Source organism: Penicillium longicatenatum (assembly GCF_028827895.1).
Source record: "Penicillium longicatenatum strain IBT 33135 chromosome Unknown contig_7_segment0_segment0, whole genome shotgun sequence".
Lineage (NCBI taxonomy): Eukaryota > Fungi > Ascomycota > Eurotiomycetes > Eurotiales > Aspergillaceae > Penicillium > Penicillium longicatenatum.
This window is the reverse complement of record NW_026643124.1, coordinates 4,078,377-4,092,350: the sequence shown is the minus strand read 5'-3', so window position 1 is coordinate 4,092,350 and position 13,974 is coordinate 4,078,377. Positions and strand designations below refer to the sequence as shown.

General features: G+C 49.8%; 6 protein-coding genes across 6 annotated transcripts; 4 read left to right on the top strand and 2 right to left on the bottom strand.

Annotated features, from left to right (window-relative positions):
* Nucleotides 1-18: 18 nt before the first annotated feature.
* nic96 (linker nucleoporin NIC96) lies at nucleotides 19-3,466 on the bottom strand (the record flags this gene model as incomplete). Its single annotated transcript, XM_057122185.1, has 5 exons — nucleotides 19-345; nucleotides 401-1,146; nucleotides 1,229-2,210; nucleotides 2,269-2,914; nucleotides 2,997-3,466. The coding sequence occupies 5 exons, from the start codon at nucleotides 3,464-3,466 to the stop codon at nucleotides 19-21; spliced, it is 3,171 nt and encodes a 1,056-aa protein (XP_056967939.1).
* Nucleotides 3,467-3,910: 444 nt separating this feature from the next.
* N7484_011797 (cytochrome c oxidase assembly protein COX16) lies at nucleotides 3,911-4,384 on the top strand (the record flags this gene model as incomplete). The annotated part of the gene is made up of 2 exons (XM_057122184.1): nucleotides 3,911-4,234; nucleotides 4,304-4,384. The coding sequence occupies 2 exons, from the start codon at nucleotides 3,911-3,913 to the stop codon at nucleotides 4,382-4,384; spliced, it is 405 nt and encodes a 134-aa protein (XP_056967938.1).
* Nucleotides 4,385-5,662: 1,278 nt separating this feature from the next.
* On the top strand, nucleotides 5,663-8,003 carry ptpA (uncharacterized protein; the record flags this gene model as incomplete). The annotated part of the gene is made up of 3 exons (XM_057122183.1): nucleotides 5,663-6,149; nucleotides 6,232-7,217; nucleotides 7,287-8,003. 3 exons carry the CDS (start codon nucleotides 5,663-5,665, stop codon nucleotides 8,001-8,003), a joined length of 2,190 nt encoding a protein of 729 aa, XP_056967937.1.
* A 763-nt stretch (nucleotides 8,004-8,766) lies between these two features.
* On the top strand, nucleotides 8,767-10,548 carry N7484_011795 (F-box domain protein; the record flags this gene model as incomplete). The annotated part of the gene is made up of 2 exons (XM_057122182.1): nucleotides 8,767-9,646; nucleotides 9,710-10,548. 2 exons carry the CDS (start codon nucleotides 8,767-8,769, stop codon nucleotides 10,546-10,548), a joined length of 1,719 nt encoding a protein of 572 aa, XP_056967936.1.
* A 199-nt stretch (nucleotides 10,549-10,747) lies between these two features.
* Nucleotides 10,748-11,347, bottom strand: N7484_011794 (uncharacterized protein; the record flags this gene model as incomplete). The annotated part of the gene is made up of 2 exons (XM_057122181.1): nucleotides 10,748-10,817; nucleotides 10,869-11,347. 2 exons carry the CDS (start codon nucleotides 11,345-11,347, stop codon nucleotides 10,748-10,750), a joined length of 549 nt encoding a protein of 182 aa, XP_056967935.1.
* Nucleotides 11,348-11,684: 337 nt separating this feature from the next.
* Nucleotides 11,685-13,635, top strand: N7484_011793 (FGGY-family carbohydrate kinase; the record flags this gene model as incomplete). Its single annotated transcript, XM_057122180.1, has 3 exons — nucleotides 11,685-11,894; nucleotides 11,964-12,524; nucleotides 12,580-13,635. The coding sequence occupies 3 exons, from the start codon at nucleotides 11,685-11,687 to the stop codon at nucleotides 13,633-13,635; spliced, it is 1,827 nt and encodes a 608-aa protein (XP_056967934.1).
* Between the last annotated feature and the right edge of the window lie 339 nt (nucleotides 13,636-13,974).

Below are 13,974 nucleotides of genomic sequence, written 5' to 3'. Positions count from 1 at the left end.
CTAGATACAAACATATCCTCAGAAGGCTCCAATATCGGCTCCCGCTCGAGCCAATGCCTCGTAGACCTTGGGAGGCAATTTGTATTTCACCATACCGGAGAAGACCATGAGATCCTTAGCCATACCCAAAAGCTGCTCCGCGAATCCTTGGTGCATATCAGTATCATAGGGACCCGAGGTCTGGCGGTGACGCTCATGGCCAATGCATGCTATGCACCACATAATCACATGGCCAATGTTGCGGGAGATGATTTCTGGGAGAGCCGAGAAAGACTGGGCTGTACTCCGAATGAACTGCATAGAGCCTCGAGCTTGTAACGGAAGAACGTTAAGCTTGTCAATGGCCTGCATGAATTTGTTAGCCTAGAAATAATTGGAATAAATAGTAGTCTCCACTTACATCGAGGGCTGGGGCCCATCGGCCAGCTTCCACTTCGATCTTCGCTTCCATCATGCAGAGAAGGAGTCCACAAGCATCCCGATTGACGGGGCGAATCTTATCGTAGTACATTGGCTTGGAGTTGTAAAGAAGGATCATGTTCTTGCCCAAAACAACTGGGTCATCGACAGTCGTCAGACTCAGACTGCTTCCAGGCGCCGTGGCGCCGGACTGATCGGTGGACTGGCCATTTTGACCCTGCTCGACTCGTGGACGAAGAGGTTGCAACTTTGGCATGATACCGCCCAGCTCAACGGCAATTGATTCTGACAAAGCGCGATTGATTATGTCGATCACACGATCATAATTCTCTGCCAAATGGTAGAGGAGGACCGCGTCAGTGATCAGACCCTTGTCATCTGCCACGCCTGCCGCTTGCACCGTAATGTTTTTCAGGAAGTCATCCTGGTCTGTCAAATTGATCAGCTCAATGCGTTGCTCAATAATACCCGTGATTCTTGTCCCATCGGCTCGAATGTCGCCCAGCAACTTGGCAAAGTCACGAGTCTCAAGAATGAACTCGCGCAAGGCCTCATGACAGACCGCTGCCTGGGATTTACCAAGCGAGCCCGGAAGGTCTGCGTTGAGACAGATCAACGAAAAGTAATCAATGGCAGCCTCGACGTATCCAGTACGGAATTCTCGCGTGTATTGAGTGATAAGATATCCGAAGTTAATTTGCGGGTACTGCTTCACAGTGAAAGAAACTACACGAACCCAGGAGATTCAAGGTTAGCAAAATCAACGGTATAAATGGCTCAGTGTAGTTGGATCGGGGGCTTTGCTTACGAATTTCTTCCCCAGAGGCATAGAAATCGGAGACACGCAGAAGACCATAGTATGCCAGTGCGATGGCAAAGTGCACCGCAGTAACAGGTGAGTAACTGCCCAGGTACGCCACAGCCTGCTCAAACATGCCGCCCAGGATTTGAAGAAGGAAGAATGTTCCATAACCACCAGGTGCATCTTGGCCTTTAGTGAACACTCGTTGACCGATCTCCGTGATATCTGTCTGAATGTCCTCCAGCCCAAAAACGTCACCTGCGACTTCCTCGGCTCGATCATCCTCCCGGGCGAGGCTGAATTGCAACCACATCCAGTCTTCAACGGTCTGGTTCACGCCATCCAGACGACGGCGGGAAAGATCACAACGACCAATGATCTTATAGCATGCCATGCGGTAAGGATCAACAGTATTGTCAGGGGCATTCCGCGAGCGTTGCTGGTATTCCCCATTGATTTTCTGCTGCATTTCCCGGCTGAGACGCGAATCTTGAGCATAAGTGGTCATGTAAGTCACGAATTTGTGATCCAGAGACCGGAATCCTGGATCTTGGCTGACGTATTCAGCGGCCTCCTTAACGAAACCGCATCTTAGAAGGTAAAAGATCAGAATCCAACAGTAATCCTGTCCATTCATCTGCAGTTCGGTTCCATCGGGTGCCAGATCTTTTCTGGCAGCGCGAAGGCGGATGTACGCCCGGATCTTGTTGGTCACAGTCGGAATACCACCCAGTTGAGCTTCGCGTGGATTTTTGGTAATGAGGGTTTCCACCTCAGTGTAGAACATTCTCTCCAGAAATCCCCTCGACCCTTCCAGAATTTGCTTCTTAAGATTGATGGCCTTGCGGGACTTGCTTGATTCCTCCAGATAGTCTGTAGCGTACTGACGTTCTTTCACCGCATCTCGGTCCGAGGCACCGGTAATGCTGGGGCTCTCGCGAACGATGTTCACCAAAGCTTGGTAAGCGTCAAAGAGTTGGCGTGGGGCCTGAGGGGAGGAAAGTTAGGTCTGAAAAAGGATAAAAGGTCGAGGTACAAGTACTTACATCACCGCCGGTTTGCAATTCAACTTCAGAAAACTGGTGGAGTACTGGGTAAGTTCGCCCCTGGAGCCGAACAAGATTCAACTCCTGGACTTTCTCGGCATAGTGCCCCATCTTCTCTCGCAAGAACCGAAGATCTGGAGACGGCGCAGTAAGTCCCTCGCTGCGCTCTGCTGGGTCTTCGAACAGCTGCCGACTTGTGAGGCCGGCACCAGGAGTTCCAATGACTGATTTATCAAGACCAGAACGACCAAATACACTTCTACGGGATGCAGCGGGGCCGCCTTGCTTGGATTGCCTCGCTGATCGACCAAAGGCACCACCCCGCATTGTAGGTTTCAGGCTTGCCCCATGAGAGCCGTCTTTTTGCGCGAGGCCGAAATGTTGGAAGATGTTCTGCCGCTGCTCTTCCCAGTCCATATCCACTTTCTCCTCCAAAAAGGAATCGAAATCTCTTTGAGCTCGCGATAGACTCTCTGCAATCATCACCTGCCGGCCACGCTGTTGAATATTTCTCAAGTATCTCTGATTGTCTGGGTCGAAAGTGTCCGGTTCTCTTGTCGTTGCCAGAGAGGCCTGGGGGTCTAAAGAGCGAAGGTCTCGGAGCGTCCGTCCAGGCGCGATACCAGATGACGCAAGAAGATAATGACTTTCAAAATCAACAAGTTAGCGACAAGCGCTGGGCCAGTCTTCGGGGGTGGGGAAAGGATCGGGAGCAGGGGAAGACCTACGCCTTTGTCGTCGCACTATTCTGCTGGGAGTCTTTACCCCCAGATGTGCCCAGCTCTCGCGCCTTCCTGCGAATATCATCCAGGCCTAATTGAAGACTGGGCACATCCTCAAAGTTTCCATTCTGGGCGGTGGCCGACAGTGGTCGCTTTTTCCCACGCTCTAAAAGGCTATTGAAGAATGCTGGCTTGGTTGTTTGGGCCGACATTTGCGACTGCTCTTGGGGATTCTTGGCCGGTTGCTGGGTCTGCCCTAGGATGGAAGACTGGGCGGGCGGCTGCGGCTGCGGCTGCGACTGAGCTTGGGATTGGCCAAAGAGGGAAGAGGGCTGAGCAGATGCAGCAGGTGCAGCAGGTGCAGCAGGTGCAGCTGTCGTATTGCCGAAGGCACTGGTTGTATTGGTGGACCCAAAAAGGCTAGGTTTGGGGGTTGTTGAGGCCCCAAGACCACCACCTCCGAACAAAGAACCCATGCCGATAAGTATGGGTTTTGTGGCGTCGACTAAGCCGAAATCAAAGACGATCGAGACTCAATTACTGGATAAATGGTCAGAAGCTGCAAATTGTAGGCTATTGGCATGAAGCTATGGCCGAAGGGAAGCAGACAAAAGAAAGTGAAGCTGCCCAGCTGCGCAGGTCGCACCTTTCAATTAGAAGAGAAAAAGTCTGAAAGTTACTCAGAGCTCCACCATATATAACGTCGCGATAAGCCCGGAAACGGTCTCTTAGCAATGCTAATTCACTACCAGATTCTTAGGGCCAAGCAACGGGAGGGTCGTGAGATGAGCTTTATGCTTTTGTCGCGCCTAAACAAAAGTTATCCCCGTTGCCGGACAATCAATTTCCCGAAATCGGGCTGACCCCAATTGAACTTGAACCATCAGACCATTATTGGATCTCACATTGACATTGCGACAATGCCTACATTTCAGTCTAAAACCTTTCGCCGAGCGACAAATGCTTCGTCCACGCTCGGTGAGAAGTTTGGTGCTTTGTACCGCGCACGACTGCCTCGACACCCTTTTCTTCTCTTCGGGCTTCCGTTCATCTCCGTCATTGTGGCTGCATCTTTTGCCTTGACCCCTGCTGCAGCCTTGCGCTATGAGCGTTACGACCGTAAAGTCCAGCAAATGAGCAAGGATGAAGCATTCAATCTTGGACTCAAAGGCCCCGATGGCGAAGAAGGTATTAAGCGCAATCCTCGCAGAAGAATTATCGGTGATGAAAGAGAGGAATACTATGTAAGACGCCTGAAACCCTAATGCATATTGATATGGGCAGAATGCTGATTGTAATTCTCAAACCTACAGAGACTTATGGCCAAGGACCTCGACGACTGGGAACAGAAACGAGTGAAGAGATTCGAAGGTGAACCAGATGGGAGAATCTGATTCTACAAACAGTCATGGAATCCACCGAAAGAAAACAACACACTATGTTTACCGATCGCATCCCATCAAGGCTTGAAACTTAATCGCTGCTGCTCCGGAGATGCCTTCAGAAGCAGAAACTTTTCCAATCTGGTCATGATATTGCCAGCGCCGATCTTGGTCTGGGTCCATATTACATGGCCTTTGGCAACCAAACCTTGACCAGCACCCCTGATTTTCCTCTCCGTGGTCGAGTTGCTTCATTTTATATGGTTCAGTGCCGGGCCTGCTGGTTTCCCCTTTCAAATACCATCTTAATGCGCCACCGTGGAGGGAGTGGGGACGCTTAATCGTTTGGGGGACCTAGCTACCTGGTTACATGGAGGGCTTTCGGACCCTAATCCCAACACGGATGGGCTAACGCATGATCAGCATCGGTATGACGATGAACCTGTGGCGCTCTCCGGCTGGGAAAAATTGAAAATGTACAACAGTTAACGTATGAATGAACACAAGGAGTTCATCTCCGCCAGTTTCCTTGCTGTTAGGGACTCATTGAGCTCAGGTCCCACTAAGTAAATTATCACACAATGATTTGCCACATTAAAGATTCGATTGAAAACACAACTTTCTCCACCAAGTTCTAAATAGCGTATTATTATATGGCAGATGATATCAAAGAAACCAACTGAACCGAGGGTTTGACCGGAACCCGTGATCCCCACACATAACGTCATACCTCAAGGATTCTGGAAGCCCAAAAGACCTTAACCACTTCTCTTTTCCTCCCGAATTGAACCTAATTTATTCCTACTCTACCCCTCACAAGACTTATTAATCATGTTTTATGACATTTTGGTCTGATAACAGGTTCTTCTCCTCGCTTCCATTGGCCTAACTTGTGCTTGTTCTGGCTGGACCCTTTTCGCCTCAGCCCCCCCTCGAACGCCATCCGACTCATCTTACGTCAGTTTTTTTTCTACGACTTCCACACTCTCTTCTTTACCACACCTACATACTCTTTTCACTAGGCATCTTCGTGATAGATGTTTATGTGAACCAAGAGTGAGAGAAGAAGAAAAAAAGAAAAGAAAGGGAAAAAAACGAGTTCCCCCCACCGTCGTCATCACCAGTTCCTCTGAGTCAGCGAGATACCCGGCGGTCTTCCTTTAATTCTCGAACATATAAATTCGAACTCCAAACCACAATTGCACGCCAAAGTCGAGCTGATGGTGTGACTGCTTTTGTTGTTCTGATAAACTCCTCGGGTCCCACGCACTGGGAGCAAAAGTAGCTACCATGACGGGTCCCGGTCGATCACCATCTTCGCCCTGGGTGCAGCCAGTGCAAGGAGGTTCCCGAGATATTAGAAGCCCCCAGTCTTTTCATCCCACTCTGTCACCTCAAGCAACTGGTATGCATTCGAATGGCTTTATCACGGAGACATCCAGTCCCAACTACTTCGGCATGACAGTCGAACATCGCTCGAGCAACCCACCAACATCAACCCCGGGACCACACGTGCAGAAGAACTGGATAGGTTCATTCCCCCACCCCCAGGTCCCCCACCCCCAGGCGTCTCTTCCCAGTCCGACCAAACTGCAATTATTCTCGCAAGAATCGGTATCTGACGGCCTGGTCAATCTGCTGAGATCTGAATCAGAATCTGATAAAGGTCGACGGGAATCGGCTTCTCAAGGCTTTCCCTCTAACGGTGATCGGTCATCAGGCTGGTCTCAAGGAAACTTGAGTGGCTCTACTCCAGAAAATAGGAAACCTTCGCTCGGTAAGTAGTCGGAATGCGCACAAATTTTCCAAGGTATCCTACTCCGTGCAAGAATCAAACATAACTAAACTTCTAAATCTAGTCTCGGTGCCAGAAGCCTCTCAGTGGATCACAGCTGACCGTTGTGCTGAGCTTCTTCGATCCTCTCCACAAGGGCTCCTTCTCTTGGATGTTCGCCCCTTTGCTCATTATTCCAAATCCAATATCCGAGGATCTTTGAATCTCTGTATTCCAACCACATTACTCAAGCGCCGGTCATTTGATACCCAAAAACTGGAAAATACATTTACCAGTGATAATGACAAACGGCGCTTTTCTCGGTGGAGGGAGTGCACCACTATCGTTGTCTATGACTCTGCCACTTCCGAGGCGAAAGATGTGGCCGCCTTGCTGAATGTCATCAACAAGTTCGAGGCAGAGGGCTGGTCTGGGAAAGGACTAATTTTGCAGGATGGCTTTAAGGGCTTTTCCGCCCGATTTCCAGACTTGCTGCAACGGCCGCAAGCGCAGACGGCAGGCCCGTCAGCTAAGAAACGGTCTCCCATGAGCATCGATCTTCCATCCGCGGCCCCTGTCGCTGGGGGGTGTGCTCTTCCCGATTCATCATCAGCCGTGAATCCCTTTTTCGGTAATATCAGGCAAAACATGGATCTTATGGGTGGAGTCGGGCAGATTGCTTTGAAGTTACCTAATGGTCTGACAGAATCCACCCGGCAGGCTCTCCCTCCTTGGCTCCAAAATGTGTCGGACCCGGAAGATCAAGGTCACATAGCCTCTGAGAGATTTCTGGATTTGGAGAAGATAGAGTTACAACGTATGAAGCAAGCGTTGTCATACGAAGGCCCCTCGGCTTCGGCTGGAGGAGCTTCCAAGAAGTACCGTGTCGCAGGTATTGAAAAAGGCACCAAAAACCGCTACAATGATATTTACCCCTTTGAACATTCCCGAGTGCGGCTTGAGGGAATTCCCCTAGGAGACTGTGACTATGTGAATGCGAATCACCTCCAAGCCGAATTGAGCAATCGCAGATATATCGCGACACAAGCGCCAGTTCCGGATACATATAATGTTAGTACACTTCTCTTCCCCTTCTTCATATGTCGTCTGCTTCTGTTCGGGCTGACAATATTCTGATAGGACTTTTGGCGAGTGGTCTGGGAGCAAGATGTTAGGGTTCTCGTCTCACTGACGGCTGAGATGGAGCGTGGGCAGGTGAAATGCCACCCGTTCTGGATGACTGGGGATTATGGGCCATTCAAAGTCAAGGCTTATTCCGAAAAGTCCATCCACGTTGAATCCCTGGGCCAATCAGCCACTCCTGACCAGTCTCCCGACGGGACTAATGAAAACCCCGTCATCATCGTGCGGCATTTCAGCCTTTACCATACAGCGTTGCCGTTCCAACCACTTCGAGACATTACACAGCTCCAATATCCCTACTGGCCTGACTTCGGGACCACTTCACAGCCCACTCATTTGCTCAATCTGATTGAGCAATGTAACAAGGCTGTCCGCTCCACCAGCTATACCGGATTCAGCAGCGAAGAGGCCGAGCCGACCGGCCAGCGACCTATTCTAGTCCACTGTAGCGCCGGCTGTGGTCGCACTGGGACTTTCTGTACGGTTGATAGTGTGCTGGACATGCTCAAACGACAACAGATGCCGGGTGCACAATCCTCAGGGTCACCGGGACCACCGGGATGGACCCGGGATTCTCATCTTGACCTGGTCCGGAAAACGGTAGAAGACTTCCGGACTCAGCGGCCGAGCATGGTGCAAAATCTCAGTCAGTATGTGCTCTGTTATGAAAGCGTACTTGAATGGTTGGTGTCTCGAATGAACGAGCGGTCTTGATGTTTGAATCCTGAACGATTGGAGATACCCATTTTCTTTTCGGACTTTGCATTGCTGAGGTGTTTTATGAAGGGCCTGGGAGTTCCTGATAGAGATGATGAGCACATGAAAGCAAAATCGCTCCCCATGATCTAAAATGATGAGTACACGAATGCCTTTCTTAGGTCATGTCATCTTTCCTCATATCCCCTTGTGCCAGGGTGGATACCCATGTCTTATAAATAGTTATTGACGATACAAAAATTGCATAGAAACACGAAAGCATCCCACTCTTTCAATTTGATATATTTCCCCCTTAAAATTAGAACCTGACTTTTCTGTGTATCTACCCAGTAACGTTATTTATCCATGTAGGTCGTGACTTTGCCAAGTTATACGTGGTCTGGTCTGACATGTATTTGGAGGTTACAAGGTTGAACGGGCCGATCTTGACACTTATAGGGAAACCACACTTGCAGACCTACCGAAGCAGAACCTTCATCATTTGAACATTTTTGACTGAGTCTGGTTTAACTATTTTAGGGTTCATTGCGATACAATGAATCCATAGTTGCCAAGGTCAACCGGGCATCTCCGCCTAGTGGTAAACTAAACCTTAAGGCAACAGGCGCCGGCGCCTAAATAATCTCTCCCGGATTCACATTGAATATATAAAAAAGCCAGCCCACCCCTATCATTCATTCTAATTTTCACTCTAACCTCTCTTTCCTTTCATTCCAACCCACACTTGGGTGGCAGTATGGATCTCACCCCACCCAACGCAATGCTGCTCTCACTCCCCGCGGAGCTGATCCAGCTCATTTTGCGAAGTTGTGACAGTCCATCTTTTCTACAAACGGCTTTTTCTTCCCGTGCTCTACTGGAGCTTGCCACCTCGAGCCGCGATCTCGTTCAACACCAACTGTTTCAGACCCCCGGAAGGTCTGACTACTCAGCGTCCCTAACAACTCGCCAGTTGTTCAAGTTACTCCTACATCGATCCATCGATCAGCTGTTGTTTGGTATTGAAAATCGATTTGAAAACAAATCCTTCAAGTTTGAGGGAAAAGTGATCGACAGCCGTGCGTCGTCCCTCGTCTCTTCCACAGACGACGCAGGTACCCACATTCACGTTTTGTTGGTATTCCAAAATGACTCCACAGTCTACCTTTTCGACCTTCAAAACGGATGTTTAACCCTTCAGCAACGATATGAGCTTCCTGCGAAGCGGTATGGAGATATCCAGGTTCTCCACACTGCACTTGACAACAGACAGGTCTATGTGCTGCATCGCTTCCGGCCTTTTATTGACGAGGGACCCGAGAATGATCGTCCTTTCGTTAAAGAAGCACGACAGTCCAACCCCCACGGTAGCATCTTTCTAGCTACTTTCCAACTTGATCGCCCAGACGGTACTATTGCCATCCATGGGTTCCCTGATGAGGGAAATTATGAGCCGCTGAGTTTTGTAGTACAAGATGAGCAGTTTGCTATCTCCTGGCAACATATTCAGCACGCTCACGATCATCGAGTGATACTCTACAACATGGAGCAATATCGTGAGATGGAGGCTTTCGGAGACCACGGGCTTGAGCTCCTGGGCTTTGATCGTTATGATCATGCTTTACTACGGACATATGCGAAACCCCTTCCTCCAATCCTAGGTTTGTTTCATTCCTTTCTATGTCTCGTGACCAGCAACAAACGTGGTTACTAATACATGATAGCCGTAAAATATACGTCTTATGTACTCGCAGAACACCACGAAGATGATGGTGATGCCGAGCCGGCAGTGAAGCTGGCGTTCAACGATCAGGGGCAGCAATTATTACACTATAAACGAGGCCATACTCTTTATAGTTCCTTCCAGAAGATCGACTGGGTGTCATCACCCGGCCAGTGGAAGCCAAAAACTAATACGAATGGTGCTAATGTCACATTCACAAGTTCACTTTCCCTCAACTTCTCAATCGGAATTCCGTTTTACGGCACGCACCAACAAGGCGATGGATCTTTCGGGTCTCGTTGTCATTGGCAATACCTCGCTATCGGTATCGCAACTCATCGGGTAGAGCACTGGTCCGTGGCCTGCTTACTCCGGTCCGAGGCATCCCCTACGACCCATACCTGTACACATGAGCAGAACATTGACCGAGGAAGGCGTTTTGAGACGTGGCAGATCATGGCCCAGCTGGAAGGGTTCAAAGAGGCGAACACGTCGACCGGATCTTTGATTGCAACTTCACCCCAGGCAACTCGAATTGCCGTGGCTAGCTGGAAGACCGTGACCATCTGGGCCCTGGAACCGAATGTGTTGATAAACAGAGAGGATGGTTTTTATCCTGAATCGTGGCGAGCAGAAGGAGGTTATCCAGCGCTCCGGCCTGCTGTGATCCAGTTGGATGCTGTGTGTTCTCAGTTAGAATTCACTGAGAACGGAAATGAACTCGTGGCCATCACCGATCGAGGGTTGATGCTCCTGCGTCTCAAGCCTGAGGAGCGAGGAATCGGGTTTGTGAACAACGGGGGGAATCGTGTTTTCGATGAAGAAGTGACCATTTTTTAGCCGGCGGCGTTGGTCCTGTATTGATATATTGATGCATCGCGCGCTTTCTGTTTTGATGAGTTTCATCTCAATTGCATAGCGTTATTTGCTTGGCCCCCATTTGAAGGGCATTTGACCATGATTAAATCAAAGATACTGAGTTGAGGATCCGAAATTATCTCGTAAAAACAATATGATATTATCCTTGTCTATAACGACTCTATTGTCCTTCCCCGCCGCCACCACCGGACATAGTCAAAAATGTGACAATCAAGAGCACCCACCAGTACCTATTTTTATATGAGCGATGAGACTTCAACATAGAGCAATTCATGACTTACTTTTGCAAAAAGGTTTTCTCCGGTACTTCCTCGGGATTTGACCCATCAGGACTCACGACGACTGGGCGGTTCAAATGTGGTTGTGTGCCTGGTGCATTGGAGACCAGCTCCACCTTGGAGCCCGAGGAAGAAGAGGCGGCAAGAGAGATGTGGTAGGGCTCGTTGGAAGGTCCAAGGTGAAGGCGAATTGTGGGTTGATCATCACCGGTCAAGGCGGACAAGGACACCAAGCTGCCAGACCATTGCTTGGGGTTGGAGGGAGTCACGGTGTATAGACCAATGCGAACGAGGTCACTGGGAGAGTCTGCTGGAGGGTGGTACGACACCAGCTCGGACTTGAGTGTCGCAGGATCGTAGGCGACGCGTGCCAGGAGAGAGGGTTGCGGAGATCCGATAGGCCAGTAGAAAACCTCGGAAGACTCGGCGGCGATACTGGCGATCAGGAGCGAGATGGCTCCTAACAGGAATAGGAGATACATGGTATGGGGTTTGGGACGGAGGATAGATTGGAGGGGACAGGGGAAAAAGTGAAGCTACTTGCCATATCGGTATCGGGGCGGTCGGGCCGTGCGATAAGTACATGTACATCCAGGTACATTACCCCACAAAAGCTGATGTTGTCATATCTATGATACTTTTGATGTCAACAGGGAATTTTTCGCCTCCTAGTTCCATTGTAAACTCTGGTGAGATCTCTTTCCTCCTCTCTAGGACCTCGACAGTTTCATCGGCATTGTTAAATTCTATCAGTGTGAAGCCTTTCCCTCCCCCACATTGCGATTTTGATCCCAAAGCAACATACCAATTCACGGCACAATGGCATTGCCTTATCGCCGTCCCTCTCGCCAGGGCTCCCGCCAGGCCTCTCTGGACCCCCGAAACGAGCTAGCAGTGCACCTAGACCATTTCATCGGCATCGACGTGGGGACAGGCAGTGCCCGAGCTTGTATCATCGATGCGAAGGGTGACATCGTGGGCTTAGCCTCAGAGAATATTGGACTTTGGCAGCCGGAACATGGCTACTATGTATGATCTTCGTTGTACACACTGGAGACCAACAAATTCTCGGCCATATACTGACGGGTGCGTGACTAGGAACAATCTACCACGGACATCTGGCGTTGTATCTGCACAGCAGTGCAACGGGCTATTAGCCAGCATAATATCAGCCCGGAGACAGTCCGGGGTATCGGGTTCGATGCAACCTGCTCTCTGTCCGTGTTCCACAATGTGACTGGCGAGCCTATCTCCGTGACTGGGCCGAACTTCGACTCAGACCGTAATGTGATCTTGTGGCTGGATCACCGCCCGGTGGATGAAGCAGCCAAGATCAATGCTACAAACCACAATCTGCTTCGCTACGTGGGAGGCACGATGTCGGTTGAGATGGAGATTCCGAAAGTCCTCTGGTTGAAGAATAACATGCCCGAGGAGCTGTTTGACAAATGTAAATTTTTCGACCTGGCAGACGCACTCACTCATATAGCAACCGGTAACGAGAAGCGGAGCTTCTGCAGCGTGGTCTGTAAGCAAGGATATGTACCTGTTGGAGTGGACGGGAGTGTGAAGGGGTGGCAGGAAGATTTTCTAAACGATATTGGTCTGGGAGATCTTACGACAGACAATTTCAAGCGCATGGGCGGCGTTGACGGGGTGGTGAGCCTTCTTAAACCATGATGTAGGACAGTTTGGCTGACATTCTTCGATCCAGAATGGTGACTACTTGAGCGCTGGTGAACTTGTCGGCCACCTGTGTGAAAAGGCCGCTGCAGAACTGGGCTTGCCTGTTGGGATTGCCATTGGCAGCGGTGTGATCGACGCATATGCTGGCTGGATTGGCACTGTTGGTGCCAAAGTCAATCTGGACTCTGATCAGCTGAATGATGAGGTTGCCAAGAATGATATAGCACAGGCTTTCTCCCGTCTTGCAGCAGTGGCCGGTACCTCAACTTGCCATCTGGCCATGTCTCCGGATCCCGTCTTCGTGGACGGTGTCTGGGGTCCTTATAGGGACACGATCCTTCCCGGATACTGGATGGCTGAAGGTGGACAGTCTGCTACGGGCGAATTGCTAAAACATGTCATTGAGACACACCCAGCCTTCAACCAAGCCACCTCGATTGCCGAGTCCTACCATGCCAATATATACGAGTACTTGAATGAGCACCTTAAAGAAATGGTACAAGACCAACAGGCTCCGAGTGTATCTTACCTAGGTCGTCATTTCTTTTTCTACGGCGATCTTTGGGGTAATCGGTCCCCCATCGCCGATCCCAATATGACCGGGTCTATCTACGGATTGACGAGTGACAAGACCGTTGATGGCCTTGCCATTTACTACTATGCTACCTTGGAGTTCATTGCTCTGCAGACTAAGCAGATCGTGGACACAATGAATAAGTCCGGTCACAGCATTACTTCAATCTTCATGTCAGGCTCGCAATGCCAGAACGATATCTTGGTCAGCCTCATCGCATCGGCTTGTGACATGCCGGTGGTGATCCCTCGATACATCCACGCAGCTGTGTGTCATGGTGCTGCCATGCTGGGCGCAAAGGCTGCCAGTACCGATCCGGAGGGGAACACGGAAAGCTTATGGGTTATCATGGATCGTATGAGCAAGCCTGGCAAGAAGGTGATGCCCACGGTGGACACCAAGGAGAAGGCCTTGCTGCAAGCCAAGTATCAGGTATTCCTCGAGCAGTGCTTTAAGCAGCAAAAGTACCGCCAGATGGTCGACGAAGCGGTGGGTGACTGGAAGGCCTAAACCCTTGGTCGTTATGGTGATAGTCGAAGTCAAGCTTGACTTGGATGGATTTTTGAGATGGAACCTACCATTTAATGAACACGGTACTTCCGATATCGGTATTTGTACCTTACCATCTAAATAAAAAAACATCAAGGCTTAACAATGTTCATTATGAGATTGAAAGCATCCCAGATGGACAATCTTCGGGAAAAGAAAATACATGGCATGAGTCTCCTCCGTCCAGCAAGGAGCCGATAATTAGAAAAGACAAACGGGTGAAAGACAGAGAGCCATTCAAATCATGAAAGAGCTATGCAACATGTGGTAGCTATGGGACAAAAACAACATCGCCCAAAG